This window comes from Haliotis cracherodii, unplaced genomic scaffold (genome assembly GCF_022045235.1).
Source record: "Haliotis cracherodii isolate W230 unplaced genomic scaffold, xgHalCrac1.p SCAF_3, whole genome shotgun sequence".
NCBI classification, from domain to species: Eukaryota; Metazoa; Mollusca; class Gastropoda; order Lepetellida; family Haliotidae; genus Haliotis; species Haliotis cracherodii.
Window position 1 is genome coordinate 53072306 of NW_027266286.1, and position 16959 is coordinate 53089264.

Consider the following 16959-nt stretch of genomic DNA (forward strand, 5'->3'; position numbering starts at 1 on the left):
TTTCACAGAGGGGACTAGTATCTCAGGTATATATGCCAAAAGGGTTCTGTCAGGGTGGCTTTGTGTTCTGTGCGGTGTATTGTTGTCCCTTTACGTCTTCATCGCCACTTTTTATAATATTTATTTATTTTTATTTTTCTGTTTATTTGTGAATATTATGTATTGATTACTGACAATCTTTTCTTTGTAAACTTTAATATTATTATTTTATTTGTCTCTTTTTATCGGTTTGTTGTGTGTGTAGTTACCCATCACTGCCTTACTATCTGTGTAGCAGCTCTAATCCTAGTTCCATCCCCAATCCTCTGCCATGTGTATGCTGGCTATGTACATCCAACCACATGTGTCCAACAATTCACGTCATGCACAACCTAAAGCATAGCACCATGAGCACAAATATATATTTGCATTTCTTATACATTGTATTATTTAGTGTGTTAATTAATCATCACATTCAAGTCTGATTTTTGCGACCAATTACTGTATGTAATCTTTTCTTGTTTAGACACCAAGTGCTAGAACCTGCACTAATAGTCTCAACTACATTTCTAATGGTTAAGGAGTATGGTAGTAGAAATTAATAATTATTCCCCATTTATCATGTTACTATATCATAAGGAGTAGCTTCTGAAATGACTTGTTTCTACTGCAGCCAAAAACAGTATTCAAGATTCATCAAATATCAGAATGAAAATGAAACGTTTTCATATTTTTCCACCATTACTAAAGATATATAAGGTTAGTTTCAAACCATTTCTAATCAGGTTGGTAGGCCTGTGGAGGGCATTCCCTCTCAGTCCTCACTCCCTACATCCGGTCTCATGCTTCATCAATCACCAGTACTTGTCCTGTTGATCGTCAGTTCCAGGTTGTGTTGGAGAGTTCTGTATGCAAGTTGATTTGTCCCAAGTTCATGTTCAATCATTCCAGTTGTGAATTCTTGCCAGATCATCATTTTAACATATTTCCGAAATCCAATTCCTCAAATCTCATTGTCGGCATATTACGCATTCATGTTATTGTCCAGCCAGATAAATGGCAAAGATCAAACCATGTTTCTGATTTTAGATATGTGAAATCAAGAAAACTTGAGCACGTAACTTACTGGGGTAAAAGAAGTGAAATTATTTAAATTTGTATTTATGATCTAAATACATCAATGATGTAGTCCTCAAGTTTTTCCTGCCTCCCAGAGACACCAATTTAAATTGCTCCTCTGCATGGTTCCTGTTTCTTATTCTGGCCAATCCTAGGTTGTGATAATAATGGCTACCATATATTGCCATGTGTAAGGCCAGTGTTTTTTTTGCAGGAGGGTTGCTTTAGACAGCGATATGTAGTACTGATGAATATACCAGCCTGACATCACAGTGCAAAGTTTAGGTCAAGTTGTTGATAGAAGAGTTATTTAGTGCATTGACATGGAGAAGGTATGTCAAACTGTCTCAACATGCTTTGACATTTCTTGATTTGACTATCATAAAAGCATATCTTCTTACATACGTATATGTCTGCTGAAAGACTCTCTTGATGTTTCACAATTTATTACAAAACGCTCATCTTGAATCAACACATTGAATATACATCTATTTTCCGTTTCATTTTCAATACACACACAGCGACATGTTTAGCAAGAATACAAAGATTTAACTTGGCCAGGTCCACTTTCACAGAAGTCTCAGTTCTATGGCTATTACAAACATATGTATGGTAAAAGCTAACCTACCTTGGTCCATTTGGTAAAATATCCACTGGACATTTTCAAAACAGTGTTTTAAGATGATAATCATATTCCATGTTACTGGGGTAGAGGTCAAGAAGCATTGGCATGTCTTGTCAAGGACACAGAATAGTTTCACCACTTGTGAGATTCTGTTTTTGAAAATATTCTAACAGTAGTACAAAACCCTGCTCTCACTCCAAAATTATTGGTTTAGTGTAGGCATTGTAGATAGGCTTCAGACATCTTTATTATAAACAAGGTTGAACTGAGATTGCTCTGTGGAAAAGAACCCTTCGTTGGTTGAAATCCTATCTCCAGTTGTGCAATATTTGAGGTGAATATGGTGGAATCACTTGACTGTGATATATGAGAGGGAACATTCCAGATGGCATTTGTGTAAGCGTGAAGTTATATCCCTAATGGTATATACTGTGATAAGTGTGTTCATTTGTGTCATTCGCTTGGGGGTAACCATTTTGTTGCATAATCTACTTACGAATTAGATCTGCTTTGTAAGTTTTGTATAGATGAGAGTTATTGTAATATATTGTTTGTAAATGACTTGTAAATATTCTAATTTTTCTGTTGATCATCTGTTATCTGTACAATTATGCTGTATGAAACAAATAAATTATTTAATGTACAGAGTAGTTGTGTTCTGTGAGAGGAATACTTTCAACAAGGACATGAAAACTGATCATCATACTTGTGGATCCAGGTTAGAACTGATATTCAGGAAACCCATGCTTGTCATAAAAGGCAACCACAGGTATAGGTGGTTAGTCTCAGTGACTTGTTTGATGCATGTCATGGTTTCCCAGTTACGTATATCGACGCTCATGATTGTCTCATCCAGACTATCATTTTCAGACTGTCTTCATGTAGCTGGAATATTGTCAAGTGTGGCGTCAAAAACAAACAAATCCTACTTCTTAATCACAGTTTCACAGCAGTCATTGTCTGGTGGGTTTTTTCCTTGTTTGTTGTTTAGAGCCACACTCAGTTATATTCCAGCTACCCATAAAGCTAAATAATTGAATCTGGAGCAGACAAACCACTGATCATTGCTATTGTGAGCAACAACCCATGCCACTAGAGTACATGGACACTATCAACCAAGTCATCATGACTAACACCCAATCCATAATGTTGCCTTGTATCACCAGCGTAGGTCACTGGGGAACAATTCTTACCTGGATGGGATTTGTTGTACCTATAAAGGTTGGCTAGAAAAGTGCTCCAGAGGTGTGTCCCTTTAGTCACATGATCCATTGAGTCCAAGAATCTTCCAGACTAAAAATTCTTGGTCTCTCAGCACCAAATTTGTAATAATCTACAACCGAAGTCATTGTGGGCTTTCCTCCCACATTAACCTTACATGCTGTCATATAACTGAAGAACTGAAGATTTAACACAGATCAACCCTCATGTCAACGCTCTCTTCATTCATATTTTTGGTGTACAAACCATTGCCTTTTTAGGGTGCACGGGTGGCCCAGTCGTCTAAGGCGCCACGATTCGCTGTGCAGAGTTGCGTCCCTTGGGCCGCCAGAAACCTATGATTGTGGGTTCAAATCATGGTCGCCCTGATTATGTTTCTAGGTTTGTCAGCACCATACCCGTGCTCGTGGGTTTCACCGAAGTGGTAAATGTCCGAGACCTGCATCACTTCGGGCTTTCCTCCCATATTAAGCTGACGCCGCAATATAACTCTAATAATGTTAAAAGTGGCGTTAAACCCCACTCACTCAATACCTTTTTAATTTAGCTTCTTACAATTCTATCAAGCTCTGATTATAATTCTTGCTAGGAAGTAGGAAATGCCACGTACTGCACACAGGATATTCACAAGTGTCATAATTGTCAGCATTGTCCACCATAAATTCCACAACACATGATTCCGGGGTAGAATAGGTCTTCACCAACCCATGCTTGCCCTAAAAGGTGACTATGCTTGTCATAAGAGGCGACTAACGGGATCGGGTGGTCAGGCTCGCTGACTTGGTTGATGCATGTCATCGGTCCAAATTGCGTGGATCGATGCTCAAGATATTAATCACTGGATTGTCTGATCCAGACTCGATTATTTACAGACCGCCGTCATATAGCTGGAATATTGCTGAGTGCAGCGTTAAACAACAAACCAACCACCCAACCACAACACACAAGATGCAGACATACCGACAAACTGCATCGTCAGCTGGAATGGTTTATTCAACTTGGTTGACATGAATCACATTTCTGTGTTGTGATCAACAATGGATGATGATATGAAATAAATAATATAACAATAAAACTGTATAATGGCATGACCAACAGGGTATGCTCAACACGGGATCCAATAGGACGCACAATCAGCACACACATCTATAATACTGGAAACAATAGGAGCATGTACAACAGAAGGACTGGACGACCAGCTGGAGGGAGGGAGGCAGGGCTATATCACAGATCATCCTCACCCAACCTATTGGTCGTAGTGACTATATATAATTACAAATAATGCTGCAAATAGATTATTTTGGTTTTGTAAATAATATAAGAACACTTTACATGTCTGTGGTCATATTCCTGTGCATATCATTCTTTGTTAGAGGCAAAAGTGCACTGCTGAAAAACTTGCTTCATCAGCACATGGCACTGAATTGACTGCTGTTCTTAAGCCTATGTATTGTGGACGAGTCAAGACTGGGCCTCAGATAAAGTTACCGTATTCGACGTAATAAGCGCCCGCGACGATATTTGCTAATATATTGGTTTGTGAACAATCCCAATTAACCTTCAGATTGATCAATGTACACAAGACGTATTTATTCGTGTATAAGACGTGTGTTATATGCATCCTTAATTATTGGAAATTAAATTCTGATGTTTCTCAACAAGATTCTAATAAGAGCCCCCTATTTCTAATTTTAAGAGCGCCCTAGGCGCTTATTATGTCGAATACGGTATGTTGAATGCATGGATCAAGAGAAATATTACAGATAATGCACACATTTAGAATCTGCATGTAGAATCAGGGTCCAATATTTACAAAAATACTTCATTCATCAATGAGACAATTGCTATATACATATAATGCTGTTGATTTCATATTTTGATGTGTAGAATTTTGGCAACACATGGTTAATTCACATCCCTAAATACTGAAATGTTGGCCTCAAGCAATCAGCTGTCACTTCAGCAACTTTCTGATAATTTCCATACACGTTCTACTGTGACATGGATGGACAGATGTTTGTTGGAATGTACCGGGGTAATGGTAAATGTACAACGAGGCCTGCAGTGATCCCTGACATCAGACGTCAGACGTTAACCGAAACATTTAGCAATCCTTACCCAGGTGTCGGTAGCTACACTCTGAGTGCTACATGAGTCCACAATGAAAGGTTGTGTATATTGATACAGGACAATACAATATTGCAATATTTCATGAGATTTCCTGAATAAACCTCATATTCAAATATCACAATTTACAAACAAGACTGTATGTTGGAATGACGTGATTTCTTCATACAGAGGGCAACTCATCACACATAACACAAGTGAAACATTTCACCAGCGGTCATTTGGACAGTTTTTGACAATTTCTGAAAACACAGTTCCCATGGGTTAAATAGCTGCATGTTTGATTTTGGAAAATGCTTAACTCCACTTCATCCTGTGAGATCTGCTGACACTACAGCACACAGTCTGCACTGTGTTGAACCTTCCAGTACTTGTACTGGTCTAGTACGGGCGTAGGGTCGCGGACAGTCCCCGGAAGGCCCAGCGGGTGGCTTGAATCCCCTCCCTCCGGACGTCCATCTCCATGACCGGTTCCCGACTAGCGATGCGTGAGTGGTACACTGGACACTGGTAGGTTTCAGAAGCGCGGGTGGAGTCCTGTAGAATCGGCTTCTCGTTGACCGGCCAGCAGGTGACATGCACCACGGGGAGGGAGGCACAGCCGGTCCTGGGGGGCGTGTCCTGTAGCTCCCCTGTCGTCTTCTCCCACGCACATCCCCATACGTAGATGCCAAACACGAACATCCCCTCCTGGGGTGGGTCCCGCAACTGCAACACAGCATCATAGAAATAGCAACTCCTTGTTATATGTAGTTTTGTTATACCTTATCATCTCTTGACTGTGTAGATTCATTTTATATATTGTGCAGCTGCCCTCAGTGAATCAGTATATTTTTACACTACATAATTCCCCAGCACATCACATGCTTCAAACATTGTACCCACGAGGGGGGTCAAATCTGGGTTCTAGGAGTGAGTGAGTGATTATGGTTCAATACCACTTTGAACAGTATTTCAGCCATATTATGGCCAGCTTGATGTGGAAGGTGCTGACACACCTACAAACCAAACTGGACACTATCAAAGATTTCTGGCATGCCTAAGAGATGCAACTCTGCACAGCGATGTGCAGTGCCTTTGATGACCGGGCCATTCAGGAATTAATTCAGGAATGACAAGCTACCACCCCTCAGCTGTCCTGAATCTTGCAGAGTTTTGAATTGGAATGAAACTATAGAAACTCTATCAAATGCTTCAAACTAGCAGTACTATATGGTCACATATAGCAGACACTCTCCAAATCCAATGACTGTCACAAAGTGTAAGTAAATTGGGAATAGGATGTCCACAATATCAGACGAGTATAGACCGTACTTGACAGCTGACTACTAGTCTGACTTGACCCATATTAAGTTCTGACTCGAGACAAGTACTTCATCCATCCATCCACCTTCAGATGAAGCATCACACAAAGCCACCCATCCCCTGTGTACACTTACGTGATCCTTGTCCCTGGAAGTGACTTCTGTCTGGAAGGTGAACTGCTCGAAGTTTCCTGATCTGTCAGCAGAGAACTGCTTCATGCTTTCCTGTTTGAGCAGTGCCAGAAGTCCCCGGGGGTTGAAGAATGCTCCCAGCCAGTATGCCGGCATCTTCTCCCGACCCTACATACACGGTACATGTTAGTCTCAGCAAGTGGACTTAGGCAAGTGAAGATACATCCAAACATCATAAAACGCAACAACAGTTGTCATGGAGCTATCAGTGATGATATAATTCTATCAACACAACAAATGTGTCGGGAAACCAAAGCTGGCAGTACTTCAGAGCACCTCAATATCATGCTTTATATCATAAAAGAGTAAATTATTTAAAAAATAACTTTTTTTATCAGTTCCAATAATTTTCAAACATGGAATATTTAGAAATACATGCTCATCCTCTTTCACAAACAAATGACACTTACACAAAAAAGACATCTGAGAGTTTTTAACTAAGAGTCAAGGAAGAAACAAACTGTTACTTTGTCAAGATCCGATCATACAATCCTGTCCATGATTCAAGATGATGTTGAATTTATCAAAAGTTATTTGATAAATATTCTGAAGTTTGTTTCATTAAATCAGTACAAAACACAAACTAATGTAATATTTCGTATTAGGGTGAAACAATACAGCAAGGTCATGATACGATGCATAGGTAACGATACGATACATATCACGATACACATATTTACCAGGGTACGTCAAATTGCACGGAAACTTCTTGACTATAAATATTCAGACATGTTCTAAAAGAAAAGTTAGCTGTAAACACATGTTCGTAGCTGCTATCTTTATTCGTGAACTTGGAACACTAATTGCAACACATTTTGTGGTATTTAACTGACAAAATTGTTCGGGGTAATTAAACAAGTAGTTAGTTATATATTTCAGCAAGTGTATCCTCTTATATCGATACAGAAGAAAGATATCGTGAATTGTATCGTCGCATAGAAACTAATGATGCACTGGTGCACTGATGGATCATTTCATCCCTATTGCGTATATTGTGATGGTCTTACCTGTGACAGTATCCTCTCGAAGTGATGACATCTGTTCTGGAGCTCCAGGAGCCACTGGCCCAATCCCCAGGTGAGGGGCGGGGCCGAGAAGCCAGCTAGCTGACACCAAGCCCGGGGGATGCGCATGTGGAACAGATCGTCAGCTATAGACAGCAGACTCTCTGTTATCTGGTCACCTAGGATACTTGCCTCAGTTGCCATCTTGATGGCCTGCAAGAATGGCATGGGTGAGTATTAATTAAAAAAATTCCTTGCTTGAATAATGACATACACATGAAAGGAGATGCAACAGAGTAATAATCAGATTGTAAAAAGTAATGGACTGCAAATTTCCACAGAGAATAAGTTCTAGAACTTAAAGAATGAAATCATTTTCAGGGACCAACAGTTTGGCAGCAAAGGAGACCCGCACACTATATCCAAGGTAGTTGTATTGAGAGTTCACTGCTCTTAGTCAATGAGTTGAAGAAATAATAACAAGTTTCCATATTTTGCAGGAGTTGTATCTCAATAAACATGGTCCAAAGATTCTGGAAACTGAAGAGTGCAAGGTAATCTTTGCCCCAACACCAACACCACAACACACTGGTAACACAAAGCAGATCCTGTTATTACCAGAAGCGTGGCCTTGATCTCCGTCAGCAACTTGTACATGGTCTCCAGCTCTCGCATGATGAAGTTGTTGAACGTCGTGAAGCCGCCGATCTTCTTCACTCTATCTATGATGTACTCCTGAAGGAAGAAAAGAACATTTGCAGGTACTTGGCATCCTTTCCTGTCCATCCAAGAAGAAAAGTAACAATGTCAATGGCAATACAGGTGAAAGACTGCGAACAATAGGTACTTTTATTGGTGACTGGAAGGAATCTGTAGCATAAATCAAAGAAGTTCCAGGTGTCTTCAATAAATCTCGATTATTTGCAAGGTTTTGTTTAATTTTAAGTCATGTCAAATTGGGATTAAGCACACGCCATCTGGTAACCCTACCAAGTTGGATTCAAATCATTAAAGAAAACCACTTTGAATGCAAGCTAGAATTTCATACATGTACATCAGTTTTGGACTGAGTAATTATCAATACTGGGTCAGTGTTTGTTGTAACAAGGCACAAAACAGACCTAGACAGGAACTGGTGCCATTCAGTGCAGAATATCCTCTCTATATGATCCATATGTTTTAAACTGTCTGTCAAACAAGTCAAGATGGTCAGGTAGACCAATGAGAGTGTTGACTGTTATGTGTGTGTGTTGGGAGGGAGACTACCCACCTTGTTGTAGGCCTTCGGCACCTTGGAGTGCATGGTGTGACAGATCTCCCACAGTTCCACATCCTTCCTCATCTTGAAGGTGGCGTAGCTGGCCGTGGAGAACACACCCTGGTCCACGATGGCAGGGTGGTTGCTCTGGACACTCACACCAGCCAGAGCAGGACCTACACAGAACATGACATTACAGGAAACAGAACAGACATGGTTAGAGCAGGACCTACACAGAACATGACATTACAGGACACAGAACAGACATGGTTAGAGCAGGACCTACACAGAACATGACATTACAGGGAACATGACATTAGAGGGAACAGAACAGACATGGTTAGAGCAGGACCTACACAGAACATGACATTACAGGAAACAGAACAGACATGGTTAGAGCAGGACCTACACAGGACATAACATTACAGGGAACATGACATTACAGGGAACAGAACAGACATGGTTAGAGCAGGACCTACACAGAACATAACATTACAGGGAACAGAACAGACATGGTTAGAGCAGGACCTACACAGAACATGACATTACAGGAAACAGAACAGACATGGTTAGTGCAGGACCTACACAGAACATGACATTACAGGAAACAGAACAGACATGGTTAGAGCAGGACCTACACAGGACATAACATTACAGGGAACAGAATATACATGGTTAGAGCAGGACCTACACACAACATGACATTACAGGAAACAGAACAGACATGGTTAGAGCAGGACCTACACAGAACATGACATTACAGGAAACAGAACAGACATGGTTAGAGCAGGACCTACACACAACATGACATTACAGGAAACAGAACAGACATGGTTAGAGCAGGACCTACACAGAACATGACATTACAGGAAACAGAACAGACATGGTTAGTGCAGGACCTACACAGAACATGACATTACAGGGAACAGAACAGACATGGTTAGAGCAGGACCTACACAGGACATAACATTACAGGAAACAGAACAGACATGGTTAGAGCAGGACCTACACAGGACATAACATTACAGGAAACAGAACATACATGGTTAGAGCAGGACTTACACAGAACATGACATTACAGGAAACAGAACAGACATGGTTAGAGCAGGACCTACACAGAACATGACATTACAGGAAACAGAACAGACATGGTTAGAGCAGGACCTACACAGAACATGACATTACAGGAAACAGAACAGACATGGTTAGAGCAGGACCTACACAGGACATAACATTACAGGAAACAGAACAGACATGGTTAGAGCAGGACCTACACAGAACATGACATTACAGGAAACAGAACATACACAAACAGAGCAGGACTTCCTCAGAAAATGACATTATAGGACATGGATCATGACATTATAGGATACTGAACATGACATTACAGGACAGGACACGAAACATGACATTATAGGAAACAGAACATACATCGCTTCAGCAGGACCTACACAGAACATGGCAATACAGGACACAGCACATAGCAATACAGGACACAGGACATGGCAATACAGGACACAGGACATGGCAATACAGGACACAGGACATGGCAATACAGGACACAGGACATGGCAATACAGGACACAGGACATGGCAATACAGGACACAGAACATAGCAATACAGGACACAGGACATGGCAATACAGGACACAGGACATGGCAATACAGGACACAGGACATGGCATTATAGGACACGGAATATACATATGGTCAGCAAATATGATATCTTGAAACAGAAAAACAGAGCATAGACAGAGCATAGCCATATCATCACATTGTATAAATGTGCCTCCTCATCACGGCCAACTGCACTATACGTGTACCACCACCAGCAAGTAATGGTCTTTCATATAATCTCACAGCAATATCATCCTTTTTCTGCAACTAGGATGATGTAAATGTTTTGGACATTTTCTGAGAGAACAAAGTTAGGGGCTTGTGTTCATTAACTGTTCTGTGTTGAAAAAAACCAATCTATATTCCAATTCAGATCTGACCCTAAAAGAAACAGCAGTAGCTGGGTGTGGTTCTAGCATAGCCCCACCCTGACCAGCAGGCCCAGCAAGCACCCAGGCACACTAGTTTGTACTCACCCAGGAAGGGGCTGGGAGGCCGGGGGAACAACTTGTGTGACAGCGTCGGCGTGGACGGCATGGAATCAAACACCTTGTTGAGACGAGTGAAGACGTACTGGTCATCCCCCAGCAGAGTCTGCACAACATATACATCCATACTGTCACTACAGCTCACTGGGTGGTCATAGATAGTTCTCATCTTGACTAAAGGTTAAACAAATTCAAAATGTTCGAAAACTAATTCAGTCATTGACAGATGACTGAAATACTATTTCATATTTACTGATAGATTGCAATTCAATATTAGAATTGTAAAAGGAAATATATATTCTACTTCAGAGTAATTCAGGTTTCATTTAAACACATGCAACAAACACTAAATGACATTAATTGTCCAAATGACACAAAATCAGCAAGGATGCAGTATTGCCATGGCTGATCTAATGAAGCCTACAATGTACTTTAGACAACTTGTGGTTGAACACAGGGGACTGCCCATGTCATATTCTGCTGGGGTGAAACCTAGGAATTTGTTACAAACATAGTTTGAGAAATTACCAGAAAATAATAATTTTGCCTTCAGTTTTACAAAAAGAAACAAATTGTTCACTGGGCATTATGGATGTCTTGCAAAAATGTTTGTAAAAAATCATAAATTGTTTGGCAGGAATCAAATAATTCATTTTTGACTACACATTTTCAGAAAAAACGTCTTGAAGCGATGGCCCCAAAAATATTGTCTCAAGGAAAATATCCGACACCCAAGAATATGAAATGGTCGGTGCCGAAGCCTACAAGTGTAAATGAACATGCATCACCCACCCGACAGCTGTCATCCTACGCAGCATGGGAAGAAGATGGGGAAGATACAGAACAAAGCACACAGACTACAAGCCAGCTCATTAACAATATCACCATAAACAAACAACACACTATTTGTGGAATATCAAAAGCAATCTCATGAATCTGCATTTACTAGCACTGAATGTGACAGAAGCATGATTTCAGTGTTAAACTAAATCCTGAAGTAATATGATTTCCTAGATACAATTTGCAACTATGAAGCATCTCTATACAACAAGCCCGATTCTAACAGGATTCTAACATTTAGATCCCCTTCCGGACCAGCTGCCACGTGTTCTTTGTTTTCCTGTCAGTTATTTGTAATGTGGTCTAATGTTACTAAAGTGAATGATTTCTTATAATTCCAGACATGAATTAAAATCAAAGTCAAGAGAATGTGTAAATGTTTCGTAACAAAAACAAGACTATGATTGTCAAGTCACTGACCTCTCTGTGATAAGAGGTTGTTTGAAGGAAGAAGCTTTTGGAAAATTATCATTTTTTAAGGATTTGTTTTGTAAGTATGAAATGTTTGTTTCAGTTACTTTCCTCAGCTTTTTTAACATCACATCAAATGGAAGAAGTAAATACTTATAAGCAGGTCCATGTGGGGTATTCTTCCCCTACTTTCCACCCGGAAGAGCATGATTCTAACTAGAGATGCAGGGATGAGAACATGCGTTTGCTGTAATGGCATGTATCACAAGAGAAACCCTTGATGTAATAAAATCTGTAAATTCCACCGATTCGCGGAAAGCCTTCCTGCCTGGATGTGTGCGACTTACCTCGATGTTGGGGTGGAGGTGGCAGCCCTCGGAGGTGTCCAGGAAGTGGAAGTGGTGGCTGTCCTGGATGTGTGGGACTTACCTCGATGTTGGGGTGGAGATGGCAGCCCTCGGGGGTGTCCAGGAAGTGGAAGTGGTGGCTGTCCTGGATGTGTGGGACTTACCTCGATGTTGGGGTGGAGATGGCAGCCCTCGGGGGTGTCCAGGAAGTGAGGCTGTCCTGGATGTGTGGGACTTACCTCGATGTTGGGATGGAGATGGCAGCCCTCGGGGGTGTCCAGGAAGTGGTAGTTGAGGCCTTCTAGAGCCTGGATCAGGGAGTTCAGTCTCACATTGGGGTTGAAGAACATTGTCGGCTGGCGATACTTCACTGGAAATAATTCAATCAAGACTGATTGATCTTCAGAATGTATTAGAAGAAATCCCAAATTTATCATCTATGTTCACAAGAGCAAAATAGAATATAGCCTGCAACCTCGGGGTATCGCGGTACTTGTCATGTACGCTAAACGGAACAAAATGCACTCACTAACCTTTATGTTAATTCGTGTTCTCTGTATCAGATATCATTCATGTTATCAAACAATGCATATTTTACTGATAAAAGTTCATTATTTACATCAGTAGCTCCGAGTAAAAGCCGGGCCTCGCGCTCTGTTTGACAAAGGAGAGAACTTCATCGTATCGCGGTACAGAGAAAAGTTGTGTATGGAGGTCCGAATTGGACAAAAAGAGGACATAATTCTACCAACCACTTGATATGATCATGCCAGACATCAGTGATTTGTCCAGACAAGTGCAAAGACAGCACAAGTAAAATTCTAAATGTGTTATCAGCAATAGGTATTCAATGCATATTTACCGAAAAGTAAGAGAAAAATATTTTTATAAGTCAACATCAAAATATCAGAAATGATATTTTAAGATTGTTTAAAAATAATTGGATGACAATAAAATGTCACAAAATGGAAAAATGTTAAATGTCAACAATAAATATATAAAAAGCACTCCTAGTATGCCCAAAGTATGTATTTATCTTTTGGTTACTAGTGAAGAACGTATTTCTAAGTTTGGCATTATGGCCCTTATGATCTCCCAATAGATTCTGGGCACAGAGCGGGAAAAAATGTGCGGACTACGTAACTTCCGTTACCTCATTAGTCGCCATGAATATGCAGATGATCTAGTTCAGGTCGATAGAGAAAGTTTACTTGGGGAACTGCGGGTTATATCGTAGGCCATTGATAGATGGGGGTAAGGCAATATTACAACAGATGCCAGAAATATGTATCAACGGATTAATAACTCCTTACTTACAGCAGACGGAACATTCCGAGGAAATTGAAATTGTTTACGAAGTGAGCACTTCCTGGCTACTGATTTGCATTAATAGACAGCCGCTAAGAGGAGTGTCCCGCGTGAACTATCGGAAATCACAAATGCCGCGATACGATGAATGCCGCGGTACCATGGGGTCCGAGTATAAGTGTCATAAATTTGAAGGAGAATATTATAAATATATTACGATATTATTACCCCAGTCGATGGATCAGTGTGCATGAGTTTTTCATTCTCAGCAACCCAAGCTGCCTTATTTGCCACTAATGACTAGAAGGTTAACAGTCACATCATCATACCATCCTACCGGGTACCCACTCACTGCTGGGTGAACAGAGGCACATTTCTAGCAAAGTCACTTGCCTAAGGAGACACCACATGTGACATCCATGCTTCAGTGTGAGGCAGGACCTAGAAACTCTCAGCTGCCGCAAGGCAGTCACCCACAAAAGAGACCGACGTTGCTTAACTTCCCCTGATCTGTGCACTGTGCACAGGACCACATGCTACCACCATGACAAGGATCTAAAGGACTGTCATCCTCAAACAATATAGTACAAAGAATCTCTTGTTGAAAGTCTGTGATATCATAATGATACAAAGATGACATTAGTCCAAATGAGGTAGAGCTGTTCAGGCTGTCATAGTCAAAATGTTTAGTCATAGTCAGAAGTGAATAAATGTTGTTTAATGGTGTTTCATCGTTAATCCAACTAGATTACGACAGCCAGTAAATAATAACCATGGGGTACTAATAATAAGAAAGTCCAACAACTTGCCCCACAACGGTGTCTACTTACGTCTGGCAACCTCGAAGTCCTTCTTGACAGCAGTAGGGGACACCCAGTAGTCCACCATAGCACTGAGACTCTGCTGGTCGAAGCTGTCCGTCACATAGTTGCCGTACACCACCTGGTCACACAGAACTCACAGTTACATCACCAGCAGGCACGGTGTACTCATGATGTACATAAAACAATAATACAGTTACAACACCAACCACATACAGTAGCAAGGCGCACATGTAAATATCTAGCAACATTCTTTCTGTTTTCACTTCATTTCAAGGCTGTGTGGAGATACGTTTAGTTCACTCCAATGAATTCCCACTTATCAACAGCTGACTTTATAAATACAACTTATATAATATGAAATTCCAAATTGATTTTCGTTCTGGTAACACTTAACACCTGCCCTAAATTTACATTGTGGTCCAGTTTCAAGACTGACAAGGTCAGTGTGTCAAGGCCAAGAGAAGGTCAGAATGACAAGGTCAGCTAGACAAGGTCAGTGTGTCAAGGTCAAGACAAGATCAATGTGTCAAGGTCAAGACAAGGTCAGCTAGACACAGTCTTTGTGACTCACCTCGGCCAGGATGAACCTGATGCCAGTCCAGGACGTCATCCTCTGTGTGGGGACGCCATCTGGCCCCAGAACAAACAGCGGATCCTTGAACTCTCCAGTAGCAAAGTTTAGTGCCTCCTGTATTATAGATAGCATGTGATGAGGGACTACTCTATATATATATACTAATTTGATGTCACTGTCAACTTGGAAAATCTGTGAATATTAGAATGATCTAAATATTTAATGTAATATAGAAGCAATTTAGCCCTCTTTTGCATAAATCTTTTTTAGGGTAGACTGTTTAACAAGCCAACAGGATTTCACAGTACATAAGATCACAGCACAATCTTCATCTTTACCTGCAGTTCTCCAAAGCCGACATTGGCCAGATCCTGGGGTGCATTCCACCCTCCTTGACCGAACCTGGCCCTGAGCTGGACAGCAGCATGGAGGTAGCACAGGTTGTGCAGCACAGCAGGCCACTCTGGCCGGTTGGACTGCTTCAAGATGTCCGGCTCCATCCACGTGAACGACCGTACCAGACTGTCCTTCATCACCTGAAACCCAAACATGTGTCAGAGACTTACATCATTCCAATTAGATGACCCCATGTCAGCTAGATGTGGGAGGAAAGCCTGAAGTCATGCATGTCTTAGATGTTTACAACTGAAACCCAAAACCATGTATGATGCTAACAAACCAAGGATCATAATCAAGTACTCAAATCCTGGCAGACCTAAGGGACATAACTCTGCACAGTTGACCATGTTGACCACTGGAGTATCAGTGCCCTATTATGACCCAACAACACTCCTAACTGTTTCCATATTCAGGACACTGAGCCGACCCTTTCTCCATTTGTCTTTCCCATTGCACATTTCACATTGACAACACAGAACAGTGAGTGAGAAAGTTATTTTTACACATTTTTCATTCCTCAACAGCAGCAGGCATGAAGACATTGTACCCATGTGAGGAAATGAAGCCCTTTGCTTTAACCACTCATCTACCCTCGCTACTATGATACTGAACAGAAGTCTGTTCATATAATGAGAGAATAAATGACGGTCTTATACGTGTTCAGCACTATTTCCTTCACATCAAGGCAGCGTCAACATAGAATTAGGCCTGCACTACGCCAGCAAATATCTCATCACGTCATCTGTGCAATCATCACGTCAACAAACAGGTTCTAACTGACAATTGGTCTTCCTGATCTACTTGTCAACCAAAGGCCAATTCATTGTTCAGTGTCAACAGTTTCCCACATTACCCTCCTCCTCCAACCACCATGAAAATGTCCACAAAGTCACAAATAGACAAAATAATGATTTCACAACAAAATCCCAAAATATGTTTGCCTCCCCACAAGCAAAGATCACATTCCACAAAGCTACCTTGCCGTATGACTGCAGCAAGTTCATGTCAACATTTACGACAGTCGTAGCACTGGAACAGATCCTGGGTCTTAGTCTCATTGTGGCCTTCATGAAGATGAATCAAAGCGTCATGTTGACTATGTTCCTACCTTGGGTGTGTCGATGACGACCTTGACCGAGTTCTGGATGAGTCGGACAGGGAGCATGGAGTTGTTTGTCTGTGCGGAGATCCACAGTCTGAACTGGGAGTCGGCTTGAGCTGCAGCTGTCTCCAGCAGCATGGTCTCGATGGCGTTGAGCAGGTGGGGGGAGTTGTGGGCGTTGTGCAGCAGCACCCAGGATCCCTGCAACACAACACAAGGA

At 41.2% G+C, this 16959-nt stretch overlaps 1 protein-coding gene across 1 annotated transcript in view; it reads right to left on the bottom strand.

Moving 5' to 3' along the window:
* Positions 1 to 5002: 5002 nt before the first annotated feature.
* Positions 5003 to 16959, bottom strand: part of LOC139473769 (uncharacterized) — a 109441-nt gene continuing 97484 nt past the window's right edge. Inside the window, exons 83-94 of the mRNA XM_071256521.1 lie at positions 16746 to 16940; positions 15577 to 15774; positions 15236 to 15352; positions 14671 to 14782; positions 12772 to 12902; positions 11727 to 11741; positions 10923 to 11040; positions 8842 to 9005; positions 8190 to 8306; positions 7575 to 7784; positions 6511 to 6675; positions 5003 to 5779 (exon numbers count right to left, since the gene is read on the bottom strand). Coding sequence (XP_071112622.1) covers positions 5453 to 5779; positions 6511 to 6675; positions 7575 to 7784; positions 8190 to 8306; positions 8842 to 9005; positions 10923 to 11040; positions 11727 to 11741; positions 12772 to 12902; positions 14671 to 14782; positions 15236 to 15352; positions 15577 to 15774; positions 16746 to 16940 — 1869 coding nt within the window. The 3' untranslated portion in view covers positions 5003 to 5452. The remainder of the gene's footprint in view (positions 5780 to 6510; positions 6676 to 7574; positions 7785 to 8189; positions 8307 to 8841; positions 9006 to 10922; positions 11041 to 11726; positions 11742 to 12771; positions 12903 to 14670; positions 14783 to 15235; positions 15353 to 15576; positions 15775 to 16745; positions 16941 to 16959) is intronic.